At 34.6% G+C, this 21,442-nt stretch overlaps 1 protein-coding gene and 1 long non-coding RNA gene across 2 annotated transcripts in view; both read right to left on the bottom strand.

Annotated features, from left to right (window-relative positions):
- Positions 1–1,114: 1,114 nt before the first annotated feature.
- On the bottom strand, positions 1,115–4,428 carry LOC105948142. Its single transcript, XR_001171520.3, has 2 exons — positions 3,170–4,428; positions 1,115–3,068 (listed from the first exon to the last, which is right to left on the bottom strand). It is a non-coding gene; the product is annotated as an uncharacterized LOC105948142 (long non-coding RNA).
- A 3,905-nt stretch (positions 4,429–8,333) lies between these two features.
- ylpm1 (YLP motif containing 1) overlaps positions 8,334–21,442 on the bottom strand; it is a 47,378-nt gene continuing 34,269 nt past the window's right edge. The window contains exons 18-21 of the mRNA XM_031891419.1: positions 20,201–20,252; positions 9,327–9,454; positions 8,817–8,981; positions 8,334–8,571 (exon numbers count right to left, since the gene is read on the bottom strand). Of these exons, the coding sequence (XP_031747279.1) occupies positions 8,835–8,981; positions 9,327–9,454; positions 20,201–20,252 (327 nt within the window). The 3' untranslated portion in view covers positions 8,334–8,571; positions 8,817–8,834. The remainder of the gene's footprint in view (positions 8,572–8,816; positions 8,982–9,326; positions 9,455–20,200; positions 20,253–21,442) is intronic.

The following is a 21,442-nucleotide window of genomic DNA, read 5'->3' as shown; positions in this document are numbered from 1 at the left end:
TTGTAAGAGAAATGGCAGGGAGGTCTCTGTCCCATAGAGCTTACAGTGTAAGTGTTTGCATTTTCTGGCTGGTGGAGAGAACACCATATATGCCATCATCAGCAAGATGTTTTGTTTCCCTTTCCAGTTAAGTTAATTCATTTTAAATTATTCTACAATATCAGCTGTGGGGTGGAAAACTTTTTTTTATTTATATTTACACAGGATTGCCTGTTATTAATTGCTAGTTCCTGGTTTAATGTTAATAAGCTCTCCCAAGAATAAAAAAGTGCTGATCGGTATTTTCAAAATGTGCTTTCAATTTTAGTTTGTATTAATAAAAGTTAGATTTTGAGTGACCTTGTAATACAATGACAATGTGCTTTACTTTCTCTGCCATACACATACCAATAATTCATACCCATTAATAGAATCAGAGCTACACAGTTTTGAAATTCCCATATTCTGAGGGCAGGAAATACTCTTGCAGGGACTGGCTGACCTGAGGAATAGACAAGAAAATGTGCCCACAAATACTGAACAAATCCACTGTGCGCAGCCAGAGATCTTAGGTTTTAGCTGCAGATGAAGCCCCTACAGACAGAGTCAGAATCTGCCAGTGCAAGGGCCCTATGTGACAGCCTATCTGATAGGCTGAAAATTAAACAGATTTATCATTCCCATCAGGATAAGGACCACATTGATAAGGTGATCATTGATGCTTTCCCGCTGGCCAGCACAGGCACCTAGTATAATGAGATGAGGTCATCCCAATATCAGGCACCACAAGGTGGCCATGTCAGGTATTTAGTAACCTTGGGATTAGACCCTGGTGAAAAGGACTTCTGAGGTGCAGTTTCTTAATTTGCCAAAATTATATCAAAATCATTTCAGAAATGTACTGAAAGCACCCCAAAACCCTAATTCTAACCACTGCATGTTCCATATTGGATTTTCCATTTGCTATTGGTGAAAACTGTTGGTGATTGTAGGATACAGTCTTGCGTAGAATACCTACAAAGTAATTTTCAAACCTTGAACCTAGCATTAGTTATGTGTGTTTCTTTTGAGGTCATCAAGTAGAAATGTGTGCAAGATGTTTTTCAGATAGCAAAACCAAATATGACAATACAAGTGTATGACACAATGAGTTTTAATTGTTGGCGGCTGCTAGGGTAGCAAGACTAAAAATACAGTATTCCAGAACAAAAATATGACAAATGACAAAACTCTGCCAGTTTTAATATATCTTTACTTTTGGATTAGCATTCCTATGCTTTTTTTGTTCTTCTATGCAGTGGCACAATTCTCATCTTGGCAATTTATTTGCACAATCTTTGGTAAATATCTTCCTGTTCTTATGTTTCTTCTTCAGGCTGTGTCTTCATTTCTAATTCTGCTGCTCCATAAAACCCCCCAGCTCCTATTTTGAACATTTTGTCTAACAGATACCACTTATCCATTAAATTGTAAGATGTGCAAGAAAGAAGAACAAGATCTTTTTCAAAATTTATTGCTGAATTCCTCTCACTGTTACCTGAATTTAGACACCAAGCAAACTGTGGCACTGTAACCCGCTGAAAAAATTAAAAACATAAAATGTGTTAAATGAACTGGAGCTTTACATTTATCCATACCCTAGTGAATATAAAAAAAAACAAAGCAGAATTAGTTAAGGTTATGGCCTTAATTCATACATAGTTACACAAAAAAAATCCTTGTATGGTATGAATAATATTTTGAAGTTACCAGAGTAACAGATGAACTACAGTAGTTGTGGTTTACGCTTAAAATAAAATTTGTGTTCCCATGCTTCTACCAAAGAATGTCTTTTATTAATGACAGTGATATTTGAATTAACACTAATGCAGCACAGAAAGTATTCACAAAATAGTTGTTCATGTTTATTTACTGCAAATCTATTCATTCAAAAAAGCAATTTAAACCAGATAATGACCAATTAACATTTTAAATGAACTGTAAATTGTGTATGGCTAAAAAACTTCAGTCTTTTTTTAGAAGTAAAAAAAGATGGCTTACATAAAAAGTGCCCTATTCAGAAGTATAATCAGTATATAATAAAAAAAAATTATAATATACAAATGCTTTATTTGTTTACATTTGTTTCTAATATAAAAGTTTTGTAAGGCCTACAAGACTTGATCCCATGATTCCTCTAGTTCTTCAGATGTATCAAACTAAATGTATTATTTTAGGGTCTGATGGCTATCCAAAGCAAAATAACTACTAACGACAATTTGTGTATTCATTCCAAGGAGTCAGATCTAGACTTTATTGCAGAAACTTATAATATGCACAATTGACCACAGACAATTGCACTAAAAATGCTTTCCAGACTTTAATATGTGGTGTAACATTGCTGTTTCCTGGGCTGCAAAATAGTAGTTACTTTTAGAATAGTTAAAATTAAACATTAACGTTAAAAGTTGACACAACAAAAAAAAACTATAATATGTAGCTTAGATGCAAAATGGACCAAAACCTAACATATCCTGGAATAGTTGAAAAGATCAAGAGCAATACTCCCTATTGCCTGACCATCTGAATTATTAGGGCAGAATGAAAATTGCTGAGAACATATGCACAAGACACATTACAAAAAAAATGGCTATTTAACTGGAGAGTCTATTTAGTTGATGATACCAAGGATGTTGACAGCTTCTATGGACAGAGTGATTGAATGATCAAGATGGCTTCTGACTGGTCTGGCACTTTCTGCAGGGATGGCTGAGATAGATGATAGCAATGTGAGCGAGAGCAAAAAAAAAATTGCAGAAAAATTGCAAAATATTTTCTTTACTTGTTCATTATCCTTGAAAATATGTTGGTTCATAAAAATAGTGCCGAGGAAGGTTCAAGTAAAATTGAGATTCCTGGTTCAGTGTTTCCCTAAGTTGTGAAGACATTCTTGAGCAAAAAAATATTTCCCTTCAAATTTCTCTCTCTCTCTGAAGGTGGGACATTGTGCTTGATAGTCCATACTCAAAATATTTTTCTGGGTATGAGGTAGCATTTCTAGCAATGTATTTGCTGCAGTGTCCTGATTCATACATCTGTATCCAGATGAGCTTGGGGAGGTGGATTCAGTAAATACGGGTTAATACTTGGCCCTTCTACTACCCATAGAAAGAAAGAAAGGCGAATGTTGGAGAAAATTAACTTAAATTACCTTAAGTCGCAAGAGAGGAGATTGTTCTGTGATGTTTACTGTGATTTGAAGAAGGCCACCTTCCTGCATTAATTGGAATCGCCCGTGCTTGATCATTCTTTCTGAAGCCACTAGATCTGTGTTCCAAATGAAACAGTTGTGACATTTGTTTTAATCATTACATTTCCTTAGGAAGGCTTGGACATTTTCCCCAGTTACAATGGGACAACTGCATACACTGGACTTCAGAAGGGAAGGTTTTTTAGGTACAGTATCAACCTCTGAATACAGCTGTAGCCAAAGGGCTCTCCTTCCAGCATCCAGTCACATAGGATCTACGGCAGCGTGACTAAGAAACAAGAAGGCAGTGGCATTTCTAAAAATACCAATATAAATAAAAGACTACTTTTCCCCACAGGTCGATGTAATACCGCCCCCCTGTAATCTGCCTTTGCGTTGACAGCCTGGCTGACTCCAGAAGTGCTCTTTCCATTATCCTACATTCTAGCCGGTGGGATGGCATTGAGGGGAGATTAGTCACCCACGAAAAGCTAGAAAAAAGGACAAATGGCACAGGTCAAAAACTATTGTATTTTATAGAGCTTATTTGCTGTGTAACCTGTACCCTAACTCCTTTTTTTAGCATGAATTTCTGCCCTTGTGGTTACACTGGAGATTATTTATACTACTATAGTAGTGTTTCTGTAGCAAGCACACAAGTTTTACCAGTGAAGGGCAACATTATATTTTAATCACTTTCATTTTATGGTGTTACTGTTCCTTCAATGTAATTAGGAAAGTGATGCCAAACCTTAATTTTAGAATCTGACCTTGCCAGTTACATTTCATGGTAGACTGAGGCTTCCTTTTTTTTTTTTTGTGAGGAACTTGGTGCCCATATCCATTGATTCTATTGTTGAAAAAGGACAGGAATAATATTTAAATACTTTATTATTTTTAAATTCTACATTTCCAGTGCTCAAAAGCTTAGAGGACATATCAACCAAAAAAAATGTTTCCACCTAATAAAAGAAACATAATTCCGAGCAACTTTCCAATGAGAATTTACTGAAAATGTTTAGAGCTTTAAAAGTCATTTGTACATATAATTGCTATTGAAAACAGCATTTGCTGAACTCCTGGTTGTTACTTTATACAATGTTGCAACTGTCAGTCTCCTCCAGAAAGTCAAGTCAGACTGCTGCCTTGTGCTACATTGTTTCAAATGCCAGAGCCATCAGTGCAGAGAATAGAAAAGGACAGGCAGGCACTGCTTCTAATAGCAATTATATATGCAAATAAATCAAAAACCATTGCAAATTTGTAATGAATATATTTTACAATGTTGCTTAGAATTATGTTTATATATTATTATATTTTGGGTTGACTTGTATCTATCTGTAATTCGCTTTTGGAACCACAAGCGTTTCATGGTCTGAATTTTACTTGTACAATGTGTACAATTATGGGCCGCTCAAAGAAAGAAGCAAAATGGAGTCATCTCATATCCACAAAACCAAATGACTTTTCTTTGGTCAACAAACTGGCTGTATAACACAGTCTGTAACATAATTCCGACGAAGAGGCCACGGAAACAGACGCTCTCATCTCACGATTTTTTCAAACAAGTCCTTCAGTTTTGGATTATTCAGTGATTTATTAGAAAAGATAAAAGTGGTGTTACAGGACCCCCCAGGATCCAACAAATAACCAGAATGTTGGCAAACTATTCACAGTAAAAACTCTCTCACAAGGCTAAGGAAAACAGGTATGAGCTGAAAGTTAAAGTTCAAGTTTCCACTACACATGTTAAACTCAAAATGCTTTTATTCTGTAAACATTTTACTGCTTAAAAGATATGTAAGCGAAGTAAAATATCAGCACAATAACTGTTACAGAAATGTTTGAAAATGTAAATAAACAGCAGTATTGGAAGCCCAGGGGCTACCATTTAAAACTGAAGTTTACACATAACAGCAAACAATTTTTAAGCTCTTCTCCGGAAGAGATATTGGAAGTTCTTCAACTGGTCTTGCCAAAATCCCATCCTCTAAGCAGATGGCAGGTCCGCGTACGCCACAATTATTGAGTTCACCAGGGTCAGAAAGACCTCCATCATGATCTCCTCAATCACAAGGTGCCACCAAAAACAGTGTTCGTTTCAGAGATCAATATTTGTCTTGAAAATATATTGGTCACTTCGTAGACTTGACTTTTTCAAAGGCCTGAAATCTTTAATGGTTAAACCATGATTCCCCAAAATAGGATGCAATGTCCCAGTTTCCTGGGCTCTTTCATCCCTCTTAAGGTTAAACTGGACTTTCCAATGCATGACATAGCCTTTCAAAACTTTCTCTTTGCCAGAACTTATTACTTTAGCAACTATTTACCAGGACCACGGCGACTCCTGGAAGAGGTTGAGTGAACATTATCTGTTATATCAGTAAAATTATTAAGTACCCTATTGTTTTAATCCACAGAATATTGAGTTACCATAACCGTATTATGTAAATCAATCTCCCAAAACACCCAGGGTCTTAAATTCCCACAAAAAGGAACATTAAATTATTGTCATAAGCTCTATGTAGATTGTAGATTTACTCTGCCTCTTGGAGACCCATTTTTCCATAACTTTTGCTCCTAAATACTTAAGTTCTTATTTCCACAAATTTTAATTAGCAATTGCTGTCTCCAAAATTAAAGGGGTTACTGTTTTCGCTGAGGTTGCAAAAACTGCCACAAAACGTAATACTGCAACTCAGAGAGGTGGATAGAATGGTAAAATGTCAAATAACCATTTTCTTACAGAGAGAAAAGATACATATGGCGCCAAATACTGCCCCATTCTAATACTCAATATAGACTGCATATTTGAAAAACCTTGGGCCCCATGAGTCGCTTTAAGGTTTGATTTCTTCCCCTTTTTTCACCATAGTGATATGAACATTAAAGGGTGGTCACACTATGATTTTTATATTACTTAATGCATCTTGAAATTATTTTTCCTTTTGATACCCTTTCTTGAAGTTTCATGGAACACCACTGTTGTCCTAATGTACTATTCCAGGTTATGATATATGTTGAATAATTACTAGAGCAAACTGTAACAAACAAATCAGAGAACAGAGAATGTTAGAATAGTTTATTTGAAACATATCTTTCTTTACAATGTGAAATGTAAGAGGATTACAGAAGATTCCATTACTGTTACGGTTTCTGTACCTTTTGCTTAATACTTACATACCTGTTAGCTGCTATTTCCATTATGTTCATACATAAGCGATATAAGGCTAGCTGGACACAACTTTTCTTATCAACTATTATATTCTTGTTTGTGTTTTACAATTATTTTCGAAGAAGTTAGTAGCCAAATATCCAAAAGAATAGCTTCATTAGAAAAAACTTCCTAAGCTTACTCATAACCTTTGCATTCCAGTTGAAGATCCTTTATGTTGATATAGCGAGTTATATACCTTAGAAAGGCTACATATTTAATTGTCTTTTAAATTAACTACAGGCTGAATGCTGCCATCCTGGCATTCTATAGATAGTTTCTACCTTCAACTAAAGATCTGCAAAGGGGGGACATCATTTATGTATTTTTTTAGGAAAAGATTCAGCACATTTATGCAAGGACTAATACCAGCCATCATGAAGTAGCCAATGTGTGTTACCCTACAGCTAACACAGTTATACTGTGATTGACCTCTTAAGGAAGGACAGACCTCTTCTAGTTGGACAGAAATACGTTTAATTTGTTCTGGAATTGCACCCTACTTATAAAGAAGCTATATTTCCTACTGAATAAATTCAATAAATAATGGAAGTTTTGTAATGCACACCTAACACAATTTTTGCACATAGGAATATAAAAATGTCCTGCACACTGGGTTGGAAATCAGCAATTTATTCATATAATGGAGGCAGATATACAAAACATTTACAACAAGCTTTTGCTTAGCCATAAAATACATGTTAATAGAAATAAGACGGTTTTATGCTGTTCACACAGCATACAACCATTAGGATTAGTATACTACAGGAAATATGTATTATTCTGCATACAACAAAATATTCCAGAAAATGTAAATGTCCAAAAAAAGCAGAAGGTTGCATTTTTTTTCTTTGGGTCCACAGATCTGGATAAACAAGTTTGGAAATAAAAATCCATGATGTGCACATGCAGTATTTCTAGTCGCGAAGTCATGTAGTCAGTCACTTAATAATTATGTTCTTATCCAAGGGATTGAAGTGTGATGTCCATCCATTGTAATAAACTTTAAGATGCATAGAATCTGGAGGTGTCTTCCATAAATGAGCCGGACGATTCATCATCTCAGGACACCAGTAAAGAATGGTCACTGGAAATCATCGCCAGAGATAAAATTATACCATCATATGAAACGGGAGCTGCCAATATGCTACTCAACACAAATAATGGGTGAAAAAACTTTCCATTTTCATTTCCGTTTCCATAACAAATCCACAACTCAACCATGCCTACACACAATGGCTAATTACACAAGTGGTATATTGGTGTATTCTCCACCGGCAGAGAAAATAACAACCCCTCTACAAATGACCGCGGGTAAGTAAGCATTAAGTATAACTCAAAATAAAGGCTTGGCAGATCATTAAAAACAGATGCACAGTAAGAAATGAAAAAAAAATATAAAAACAAAAATATATTGGTTCTTACAAACACCTCATTTCTAAATAAAACAAAAGTATTAAAACTTTTGCTTGAACCAAACAGGACATCTCCATGGTTAGAAACTGCAGGTGCAAAATAAGCGTCCTCTTGTCCAGATAACTCCATTGTTACTTACTGCAAAAAAGGCGGTGCTCTTGTCCAAAACATACATCTGGTAAGGTAAATTTCAAACTACAAGCTTTTCAAAATACGACTTCAGAAGATATCACATTGTATCCTTCAAGTATTGTAGCCTTCAAGTCTTTCGTGCCACAACAGATATACAGGATATATATATCTCAATCTGAAAGGGTCCCATGTTTCTTGAAATGGCCCTTTTTTGAAAATGTGCTCCCAATACAACTCCCCAAAAACAAAAATAGCATTAGTCTTAATTTACTTGCATTGTAGCTAAAGGCTGTTCAGGTTGATTTAGCTCATATTTTTTCTTTTGTGAATTTGACAAAGATAACAGTGAAAACAGACATACAGTACTGGTGTCCAAGGATATTTATTGTTTCACTTGCAATACAGAAGCAACACTTTAGGAGACATACAGTATAAAATAGAAAACATTCACAGCTCAAAATGATACCATGCAACTATGAAAAAACTATAGAAGACCAGTGCTGCTGTTCAGGGTTCACCAGGAAACTATGGAAACCACAAAATAAAATAGTCTTGGCTATAAAACATAGGAGAAGCTTGACTGCCATCTTCTAAATAAGACCTAAAATAAACAGAAATTTCTCTTAGTAAAATTGTTAAATAGAATACCAAATGGATAAACTAAGCAAATAAGGTTTAAATACAGTTTAAATTGACACCAATGTCTGAGGCTTAATGGGAGGGGGAAATGTTGTTACCACATAGGTGACAACACACAGGGGGTGCTTTCAGATATGGGATAGGTTATGCTTTACAGCAAAAAAGACAAGAGGTGGAAAATTTCCATGGATACACCAAACTACTTACTTTTCTTACACGAAATCATTAAATATATTTGGTGCGGTTCAACGCTCGCTCTGCCAGATGTCCACTCTTGTCTGTAATCTTCTCCCAGTCTGTCTGACCAACTACAAAACCAATGGCTCTCTTTCGGTCTGCATCTTTCTTTTCTTCTAGATCTGCCCATCTCACCTACCAAAAACAAAACAAAACAAAAAAAAACAAACACAGCTAAGCTTGTTGCTTAAAGTCCACTGCAAATATAAACACAGATGTGGCTGTGATTTACAGAACACAACAACTTTTCTATTGTTGGGTGAGAAACTATACTGATTATTTAAGAGTTTCTTTTGATTTAGAGTATCAATGTTGAAAATGTATTCAACAGGTTACCAATTTGTACATATGTAGGTTTTAAGTCAGTTAATCTTGTGTTACTCCAAATAATATTACTCATCTCAATACAAATTTGTCTCATATAAACAAGAAACAGATGCTATCTGGTTGTGATTTAGCAGTCTCTAACAAAATGTTTACCCTTTTCTTGCCAGGCTCTGATTCCCGGGTATCATAATCATCTGGAAGCTGCAGATAGTCTTCCAGGCGGCTGCCCACAGACTCCCAGTCTCGTCTCCTTTTGCTTCCTTTTAATCCATCTAGTTTATCTGAGGAAATAATAAAATTGCATCAAGAAAAGACTCACAGGGGAGCACTTTTAAAGCACTACAATCTCAAATGTGTAGCATTAATAATAAGAAATACAGCACAGAACTTTTGCTGTTTTAATCTTGACACTGAGCTGAACTGCAGGTGTAAAATCAAAAAGTGTGCATTTGTGGCCCAAAATCCACCTGTATATGTGGTGGAAGGTGTTGGCAGTTTGGTCCATTTCTCTGCTGGTGGAGAAAACACCAATTGCCTTCAAAATGGCACACAAAGCTGCTGTCAAAGTAATAATTGCAAAATATTCCTTATAACTATCAATGCAACTTTAGTCTACAAAGGGTAGGTACCCTTTTACTGTAACCTTTGATTAAAGGTTAAAAATAATTCCACTAAACTGCAGTGGATGTCTAATAAATCTATAATAGTCACATTTTCCCAAGCTTAGATTTGTGAGATCCTCAAATGAAATATTATTGATGGCCAATTCCAATATAACTGAGCAATTTGCCAAGAACAATATAGTCAGAGCGGAGGGCCAATCTCCACTCTGTGTAGCTGCACGTAAGAAAGCTGTGTTAGTCAGTTCAGTTACGAAAAAGCTGCAGAAGAGAGTGGATCCGCTTCTCTCCGTATGCCTACAAAACACAGGCAGAGAAATGGAGCTAACACTCTGTGTGACCAGGACCTTTAGCAAACTGGGTGCCCTCAAAGGCCACATCTGGCCTAGGGGTCCCCAGCTGTGTAGCCCTGCTACATACAGAACTGTATATAAAGTAGAAACAGAATTTACCCAGTGCAAAAAATCAAATCGATTTTAAGTGGTAGCGGAGAACATGTACACTGTATTTAATTTTTTTAAACATGCAATAGTCAATATGCAGGTACTTAAATAATCAGCCCGATTGTGGTCATCACCCACAACACACATTTCCCTAGTTCCACCTTCCCACACTGTCACCCTTAGAAGCCAAATACTTTCCCACTTTGCCCCAAGCCCATGTGTGCCTGCCTCAGCTTCACTATTTCCTGGTCACCTACCATAAGGCTTGCCAGAAAAGCACAGTGCAAACCAAACACATTAGTGTTGTTAAAACACTAAACACTGAGGTGTTCACGAAGCTGGGACCTGCACATTGCTCTTTCTGCATCTGTCTTGGTAGGGATCAGTTGATAGCAACATTATGAGGCAAGGGCTCTGTCAGGGATATTGTGCTCAGGTATTTTGTGTGTTTAAGGGTTCAGTTGGAAAACATATAGGTTTCAACTGAATCTCCATCTAAGCCTTATCTGCTCCCCTCTAGGATGCCATTTGAAGAAATATTTGCCTCAGCAAATATACTGTAAATTATAGGACAACTGAATTAAAAAAAAAAAAAAGTACAGTGCATAGTCTTAAGCCTTAATGTCACATAAGCATCTTGTATAATTAAAACATGACATACATGTTGCATTAAAATTATTCTGTCTTTAAAACGGTTTTTCATATGGCTGCTTTTGTGCACATAATTGTCATAAGAAATTTTACTTGAGGAATTATATTGGTCGAGACATAAATTACACCTTACACACATACAAACTATTAAAACTGGTGGTGTACCATGTGCACATTAAATGCACCAATACATTTTGCCATTGATTCAACTCACTATATAATATGCAATTAAAATTCCTTAAGAACCACTAAGAAAGCACAGTAGGGAAAAAATTGTATTAGGTATAATGTACACATATTGTAAGATTTAGGTCACTGAGATGTGACCTTTTACACAGGTCAAAGGATTCAGAAGTGACTTTTAAAATCAATATTTTTGCTGATTACATAATTTCTTATAATACACAGAAATAACTTTACTAAGCTCCAATTTTAACAGATGACTTCATGGCTCTTGTGCATTATAAAGATATGATTTACAGGATATTATGGAGATAGGCACAGATTTCTTGACCACTTCTCTCATGACATTAGACCAAGTTACCATCTGGCTTCTAGTTGGAGATATAACAGTAGGAATGCAGTAAAGGATGCCAGAGAGACAATAGCAACTGGCTGAAAAAGCAGTAAAGTAAAACTCGCAGGGTTCACAGTTCAAGCAAAAAAAAAAAAAAATATATAAAAAATAGTACTCGCCTCACATTGCATCCAGTTCACTTGAGCAGAGAGTGACTTATGTTGCCTGGGACCCATTACTAGTGGTCAAATGTGGCAATCGTAATTTAGTGATACAGGAATGGGATCTACAATTCAAAATTCTGAGGACCTTTTTCTAAATAAGAGGGATCATTTGGATAACCACGAACACAAAAAAAAATGTAAACAATTAAATAAACCAAATAGAACCGAAGAGCCACCAATATGAATCGATGCACCTCAGCTAGGATCAAGTTCAAAGTACTGTTTTATTACCACAGAGGAATCAAAATAATTATTTTACTCTGAAGTATTAGAAAACACATTTTAAACAAATACTTCTAAGTTTGTCCAGAATCAGCTGTATGGCATAGCAACACCAAGCAAAATTCCAATTTCTGATATGCTGACAATGTTATTTTGTAAAGGAAAGGAGAATAAATGAGCAATCAAGGTACATGGCAATTACATGGTATACAAAAACATATTAAAGTAAAGATAGTGACCCACCTTTACCCTCCCTTATTCCCATTTCCCAGTTTTCCCCTTCCCCACAAAAGTTAAAATATTATCTAACGTTTGTCAGAGAGCATGTGATAACAGTATGGTGCATATGTTTTTGTAAAGAATACTGCAGTAAAGCTGTAAATGTGAAAGATATATCTTGCAACATGTTAACTGTGTGGGTATCGGTTTCTTGGCTTTTAAGTAAACATTATTTTTAAAAAATCAGTCTATAGGAGAATGGCCCATAGAATTCAGAATTACACTTAGCACAGGTAACTTTAGGCCTATGGCATACAATGTGTTTTACCCAATGTGTGCTACAGGCTTTCTGGCAAGATGTCCAGATAGGAGAACCCATACCTATGGTACTAATGGCATGCTTTTTAATAGTCCAAATTGCAGATCCAAAACAGGGGTGTGTGTGGAATTAGATATAAATTGTGCCAATTTTTAAGATTCAAATGTTTTTGGGTAATAAAGTCTAACCCAATGCCATGATCTGCATTTATCTAAAGATAATTTTGGTCACTAGTGCCTTTCTCAAATGATGAATGGCAAGAGCAAAGTAGAAACATGCTGAAAACAATATTATTATTCATGTGCAGAATGCATGTGGATAAAACTTAGTTTTTAGCATAGCTCAGTTTCTCATCTCTCACTATTCATTATAGTTTGCTTATAATTTCCCTAGTGTAGGGATAGGAGGACCGCGAATGAGTGTAGCAGCATATATCTTTGAGCCATGAGTGGTATTCTAGCACATCTGCTATTTTCTGTCCCAAATGTCACAAGCATAGCCCAAACTAAATGTCCTAAAAGGTGAACTGTATCCTTGAACACTGCAGGTCCATATTTAATAAACTCTTATAAAGCTGTTTCATGATAATTACATTTTTTTAATAATATTTTTCATTGGGCAAACACAAAATAAAAGCACATTTTAAGCACTGGAAATTACTCATTCTCACCCCACATGGTTAGAACCTTATTTTATTATTGCTTATTCCTGTCACGTGCTCTCTAAGTATTTACTATGAACATCACAACATCCTGGCTCAAAAAGTAAAACTGAATTTTTTATTGATCTGTATGCGTTTGACAAGTAATTTTTTATATTAACAAATGTTTACATTTTCTTTTAGATTAATTAGTTTCTTGTAAGTTACTCAGGGATATTGTGCTCAGGTATTTTGTGTGTTTAAGGTTTCAGTTGGAAAACATATAGGTTTCAACTGAATCTCCATCTAAGCCTTATCTGCTCCCCTCTAGGATGCCATTTGAAGAAATATTTGCCTCAGCAAATATACTGTAAATTATAGGACAACTGAATTAAAAAAAAAAAAAAGTACAGTGCATAGTCTTAAGCCTTAATGTCACATAAGCATCTTGTATAATTAAAACATGACATACATGTTGCATTAAAATTATTCTGTCTTTAAAACGGTTTTTCATATGGCTGCTTTTGTGCACATAATTGTCATAAGAAATTTTACTTCAGGAATTATATAGGTCGAGACATAAATTACACCTTACACACATACAAACTATTAAAACTGGTGGTGTACCATGTGCACACTAAATGCACCAATACATTTTGCCATTGATTCAACTCACTATATAACTCACTAAGTATTTACTATGAACATCACAACATCCTGGCTCAAAAAGTAAAACTGAATTTTTTATTGATCTGTATGCGTTTGACAAGTAATTTTTTTGTATTAACAAACATTTTCTTTTAGATTAATTAGTTTCTTGTAAGTTACTTAAGAAAGAAAGCTGTTTAGTCTCAGTTCTGTAAGATGTTGTTTGCGCCTACAGATGCTGTGTCTGCCAAAAGAAGTTCTATTTTACAGAAAATATCCAAACATATTGATAATTTACACTCATATCTTTGGATTATAAAAATGTGTTTGTGTGCAGTTAAGTAGAGTCAGAGCTCGGAGTGTTTTAATGCAAAAAAGGGGGAAAAGCAAATTTGAGGTGAAGTTAGCAAGTGTCGCTTTTTTCTGCTTATCAAACTAATCTACACTCTCAAGTTGGCTGGTTTGATTACTTTAGTTGCACTAGGCCCCCTATCTATCATATTTTATACATATACATTTATATATGAACAGCATCTTTTAGGGGTTGTCTTTCACTTTTATCTTTTTTAAAATATTTATTTAATCTGACCAACCAGGTATTTATTAGTTGCTCTTAAGGCGGAGTTATTTTTTTAAGGGGAAGTGTACCTATAGAGCTAAGAGCAATTGTAATTATTATGCTGAAATAAATGCAGCAAATGCAGCTCTAGTACAAATATAGCAATAGGGGTATGTGTGTATATTATATATACATATACACACACTGAGGAAAAAAGCAGACCTTTCTCCTATTCACAAATGTATTAAAGAAAGATTAAAGATAATTAGTTGTGACAATATCTTGACTCCAGGTTTTGTTACTTTTTAAAATCATGTTATATGTACTTTTTTCCTATGCTCACTTTAATTTAAGATCTGAGGCAAAAAAAAAAAAAAATTATATATATAAATATATATATCTTCACTTAGAAATGTTAATTTTTTGTTCATATGAACAAAATTTAGATCGCACATAATAGCATCTTTATCAAAAGATTAACTGACCCTTCTATTAATTTTATCCAGTAGGGTGACAACCAAAAACAGATTCTGGGTCTGTATTTGACAATTTTGCATGCTATACATGTAGCCAAAGTATCTGCCAGATTACTTGGCGTACCTAGCTTTACTAAGAACACGCCCTTTTTGTACTATTTTCCCAACATGTACATAAAAAGCACAACACTTTTCATAATGCTAGTGCCAGACATCCTCTACTATTGCCACACCCCTTTCCTTCCAGTCCAGCCCCTTTTAGTCCCAGTGTCTCCTGCCCCTGTTGTGATTGCATTGTTCATAACATTGTTATATTATTACCATATTATTAACACTAGATATAAAGTAGCTTTATTATAAGAACATACTGATTTTACAATGTAATCTCTAATGAGCAGGGCCATCTTTACCTCGGTCATGCTTTGGTATTGATCAATATTTGTATGCAATCTGTTTAATGTATACACCCATCTGTTATAAAGCTTTGTCAAAACTGTTGACTCTTTAGAAATGTGCTATTATCAATACTATCAGTTATTAATGATCATTGCTATTTATAAGATGTGGCAAGAAAAATGTTTCTTTAAAAATAAATTAATGCTTTATGGGGAAAAATGAATTAGTGTTTGGAGATAAATTAACCTTTACATATATATATACACATTATATGAAGTCAGCTGCACTGAATTGTACTGAAATGTATTTATCTCCCGAATTAGCAGTTCGTAACAACAAATAAGCAGATCATCACAGGAAAAAAAAATAAAAAACATTATATTTTCCGTTATATATAGAAACATAGCTAACCAAAGCCTTCATGCCTTTTACCATCTAGTCTGTTTTTAGAGTATCATACCCAGATATTATATTGTGTTTGGACAATATATGTCACATGCGTCGGGGAGCTTTTTTTGTTTTATCTTGTTTGATTTTTGTAGCTACAAAATGACTAGGTGTTTGGTAAAATAAAGGAAAATTTGCATTCACAAGTTTTATGTATAGACATTTGACTATTTTAAGTTCATCAAGCAATAATCTACAAAAAGAGGTTGTGGGAGCACTCCAAGGCTAAATAAAGTATACAAATACAATGGAAGTGCAACTGATCTGGCCAAATTAACTACAAACATACAGAAAGACAAAAGGGATTGATCAATGCACATTCCCTGGTCCCCTGTTTCATAAGTAAATTGTCTATTAGTTTCATGCTAGTGCATACAGTATATTGACAAGAAACAGGGGTTTTTAGTTACAAAATTATGATCATAAGATTGGTAAGCCACCATACCACGTCAAGGTAAACCCCATATGGTGGTCCTATCTATTTACCTCTGGTCATATTTTTCAAAGGCTGGCACTCCCGTGCACTACACCCGTCCACACCCGTCCCTTTAATGGTGGTCTTATGCCTTTAAAAAGAATGGGTGTTGGTTAATGGGCAGTCTTCTCCTCTACAAGCCGCAAGCGGGGGAGGATTTGGTCTGGGGAACCAGGCAATCTCTCTCTATATAAGCAAAAGGCATGGGAGTGACTAAGCCCTCTGATTCAAACCAGCCCCCAGGTCAAGAATGGCAATAGTGCACGGGAGTGCCAGCCTTTGAAAAATATGACCACAGGTAAATAGATAGGACCACCATATGGGGTTTACCTTGACGTGGTATGGTGGCTTACCAATCTTATGATCATAATTTTGTAACTAAAAACCCCTGTTTCTTGTCAATATACTGTATGCACTAGCATGAAACTAATAGACAATTTACTTATGAAACAGGGGAACAGGGAATGTGCATTGATCAATCCCTTTTGTCTTTCTGTATGTAAGCAATAATCTACCATGAATATTGTAATGGGGTCTTCATGTGCCTCAGAGTTTGGGGTTTTTCACCTTCCTTTGGACTGGAATCAAGTAGCCATATTTACTTACTTTAAAAGGGTGAACGTGACAGACACGTGTCTTTTTAACCTTTTTGTAAAAATTACAAATGTTATCAATTATTACAGTTGGCAAATCTGCAATATTTGGAAGCTCCTTTCTGGAACAGATGTGACATTATTGGGGTTAAAATATTCATCAGCATGATTACATAAAAAAAAAATAGCCCTTTTTTGTTTTTGCAATGAAAACTAAAACTGCACTATTTACATTTTTGGGTCTTAAAAGCCACATATTTTTGGTACTCCTTGAATATGTAGTAGCCTTTTAATCACATGTGATAATATTTAGAACAGCTTGCCTCTGTGTTCCACTGCTAGTGGGTGGAATGATGCTGTAATATACAACTGCGCATAAGCTTGGCCAATTTTGCATGTGCCTTTCGATGCCCGCTCACGACCAGGGGTTGGTTGCCTAGCAACGGCGACGGTACTAGTTTGCGAGTGTTCTCAAGGTTCCGTACCGTGGGGTTGGTTTTTTGTACTGGTGGCTCCTTCCCAGCACTAGTGGAGGCGAGAGGGGTTGGGGCTTTTCATGCTTTTGCAACTTTTAAAAGAGACAAAATGGCCACATGTTGTCACTCCCTGAGGTCTCCTTTTTTTCTGTACCCAATAGCTCTGGATTTATTATCCTTACATGTCTACACCTATACGCAATTTTGGCAATGGTTTTCCACTGTTTTTTGTTGTTTTCATTTTGTTTTGTAAAAAAATTAAAAATTTTTTGTTTGTTTGTGGTTGCCTAGCAACAGGCTTGGCGCCCCTTTTTTGCTTAAAAACGTTTGTACTGCACTATGATGTTACTGTCCCTGATGAAAGTTCCAGATAGGAACTGAAACGTCGGACTGAATAAAGCCTCACATTTATTTATCTAAACCTCTGTGATTCTTCTTGAAAAACATCCTGTGTGTGCTGTCATTCCAACCCTGTGTGTGTGTGTGTATATATATATATATATATATAATATAATATTATATATATATATATATATATATATATATATATATATATATATATAATATATTATATATATATATATATAATATATTATATTATATATTATATATATATATATAATATATTATATTATATATTATATTATATATATATATATAATATATTATATTATATATATATATATATATATATAATATAATATATATATATAATATAATATATATATATATATAATATAATATATATATATAATATAATATATATATATATAATATAATATATATATAATATAATATATATATAATATAATATATATATAATATAATATATATATATATATAATATATATATATAATATAATATATATATATATATATATAATATAAATATTATATTATATATAAATATTATATATATATATATATATATATATATATATATATATATATATATATATATATATATATATATATATATATATATATATATATATATATATATATATATATATATATATATATATATAGTGTTGTGAAGTTAACTGCTGTTAGAAAAACATACAGTGTGGAAGTGGAAATTAAAATATTTGTAGTAAGCTATTTTGTACCATGTTGGATTCAGTGTGATGGCTATTTAAGAGTCATATTTTGGAATTTACTATGTATTTAAATTTAATAAATATTATTTGGTAGAGTGATTTAAAAGGATTCAGTCATGATTTTTATGGTGTACCTTTTATTTATAAATTACTCTGTTTACGTAGCAAATAATTCCCTCTGCCATTTACATTTTTATTCTTGAACCAACAAATGTATTTTTAGTTGTAATATTGGTGTGTAGACAGCCATCTGCGCATTGTGCAGAGTCTGAGTCTGAGCTTTCAGAAGGAGCCAGCGCAACACAATAGAACCTAAAAGCTGCCAAAGTTTTAATTTGTTACAAAAGCCCTGGTCCTAAATGTTGACATGGTTTGCAATGCTTTACAAATGAGAAAATTCAAGGTTTATAGACCTGACCATTCTCAATGGAGAATGTTTTCTAAGTGTGGACTGTTCTTTTAAATGATATCTGATGTTGTAAACCGTATTGTTGTTTATCTTTGCCCCACAACGGAGACCTTGGCCACCGGACCTAACAAGCAAAGTGTTTCATTAGAACACATATATTCCCAAAACACTGAGAAAGGTGGGAACTGAAGGCAGATCCAAATCAAGATGCAAGATGGATCTAGCAAATAAAAAAACAAAAAACAAAAACAAAACCCACTTTCTTGGCAAACATCAGAAGAGCAGATTTTTAGATATATGGCCAGCCTTAGAGACATTATAAAATGATATTTGTCAGCTGGTGGTTTTGAAGGTTTTGCAATAACACAATGTACCTTTAAGTAAAATAATTCACCTTTTTAATTTTTCGTTGCTAGTTGTTACAATAAACAAATCTAATCTAAAACAGTAATGTTAATGGATTTTTAATGTATATATGCCCTTACACACGCAAACTGCCATCACATAACTTATAATGAAACTCTACCTTTTACATTTTTTACACAAGGTTTATTATTAATATTAATGATTATTGTTTATCACTAATTGCTTACATCAGCCACAGTCATTGCAAACAGCGTAGTAAGGCTTATGTCGCATACAGCTAGGTAAAATGTGCAGATGGAAAAAATGCCAGGGACAGGTTCCCATAACATCCACTGGGAAAGGAACTGCACAAAATGTTACCAGTGCATTGATGACATTGGGTTCTTAGCCATCAGAAAGGCTTTGGCAGAGAATAAGCCTAGTGTAACCTGAATGTGAACTTTAGACTTCAGGGTTCCCCATATAGCACTGACCTGCCTCCCAAATTTCTGAGCCTAGAGTTGTCTTTGGTTGGTGGGGGGTGGAGAAAACACACACCTTGAAATGCACACTTTGCAATGACTAAGCAAACCCTGCAACCATTCATTACATATTTATGCAATGTTCCCAGAAGACATGGAAGGAGCAGGGATGCATCTTGGTGAAAGTGTGCAGCATTATGTGGTAAGACCGGTGTAATCATACCATGGTACATCACACATGCTCCATAAGTTGTAAGCATTAGAAACCAACCAGAACCAGGAAGGCCCACAGTCCTGGATAATGAACTTGTTTCCACCACCCACCCAGCTTTACTTTAGGTAAATAAACAGTACAGAAGCCACCTCTAGTATGAGTAAACACAGTCACAGTAAATATAGGCTGAAATGTGAATGTCTTCTTTTACATAAGCAGTGAACAGCTACTAGAACTTATATTTCAATGTACCTGCAAGATTACTGGAAATTATGTGATAAAAAGTTGAGATGTGACTCAATAGTGGCAAAATTACATGGGTAGCAGGGAATGGATGCCACCATATAACCATGATAACATTTTTATTTTTAGCAATTAAGTATTAAATGCAGTAACTGAAAAAGTTAACTTTTAACTTTTAATTTATTAACACAATATTACACATTCTTCAGTAAAAATGTACTTTGTGTTTGTGTTTTATTTTTAGTGGGCAGTGAAAATTACCAAGTGAAAAAGGTCTGAAATGGACACAAGCAGCCACTGGATACTTACCAAGCTTGGCTTCAGAAGTATCCATTTCCCATTTGCTTTTTGGAATATATACCTAGATTACAGAAAGAAGCTAAAAGAGTTAGCAATAAACCAAGCTTTTTGTGTTTTTGCACATTGGAGATATGAACCAGTAATTATTAGTAAAACCAAAAGCAAACAGATATACAAAAGTATAGGCAGCCATGCAACAATTATTTCTGGCTAATATATAATAAACATCAATAGATAAAATAGGGAAATGATATAGACTCAGTTAATGAAAGTGCAAATACTGGTGTGGTATATTATCAAATTAAAAGATGAATGAAGTGGTGCAATGCAATCAAAAAATAATTGACAGACAAAGCATTTGGAAAAGAGCAATGGTCAAGAATCTGTGTGTGTGGGTAGGGGTAATAGATTAACCAGGCAACAAACTAAAAAGGGTATCTGATTAAGCAGCAAACATGGGACCGTATGAAGAAAATTATTAATAATGTTATATTCTAAAAATAAGTGGTAATAAAAGAAAATATATACTAGAAAAAACACAGGAAAAGAAGTACAATTAAGTGCTAAAGGTGACCAGGCACATTCAAATTTGGTTTGGCAGCTTGACCAATTTTAGCCACAATTCCTATCGGGCCATACACGGCATTTTGTGTGGCAGTTCTGTTTTACTTCAATCTGATAGGTCTGGATGGTCTGTCAGTCAAACTGAAAATCTTATTTGCAAATGCCTTTTCTTAGGGGCGGATGGAGGTCTGGCAGATAATGAACAAAGTGCTGCTGCTCCTGCTCATTCCATGCCAGATTCAGGCTATTAGATTAAACAAACCAACCAATGGTGGGCAGACAGCCAAATCACACTGTTAGGCCAACTAGTGGATTGGTTAAATAAACCTTACGTCTATCAAAAAGCATATGGTCACCCTAGATAAAGGAGGCTATGGAGATATCAGGGTACAGATTAGCTTCATAGATATTAATCTGAAACAGATGTAAATTGTGAAAATACACTTATGGCAAATGTTGTTTGCTGTAGACAGTAATTCTAGCATTATATTAACATAAATGCATGCGTAAGTGTACAAGTCTGTCTCTAATATCTCTGCTCCTCTTCAGCATGCCATGCACCCACTACATGATGATTGTAGAAGACAAACTTAATTGTCAAACTCTTTTGTGGTCATGCTTGAGCTACACAGCTACATGGCTCTTGTCCCTAAAGGGAACAAAATATACCCAATATATACTCTTGAT

The sequence above is a fragment of the Xenopus tropicalis genome, chromosome 8, assembly GCF_000004195.4.
Source record: "Xenopus tropicalis strain Nigerian chromosome 8, UCB_Xtro_10.0, whole genome shotgun sequence".
Classification (NCBI taxonomy): Eukaryota; Metazoa; Chordata; class Amphibia; order Anura; family Pipidae; genus Xenopus; species Xenopus tropicalis.
This window is presented reverse-complemented; position numbering and strand designations above follow the sequence as displayed.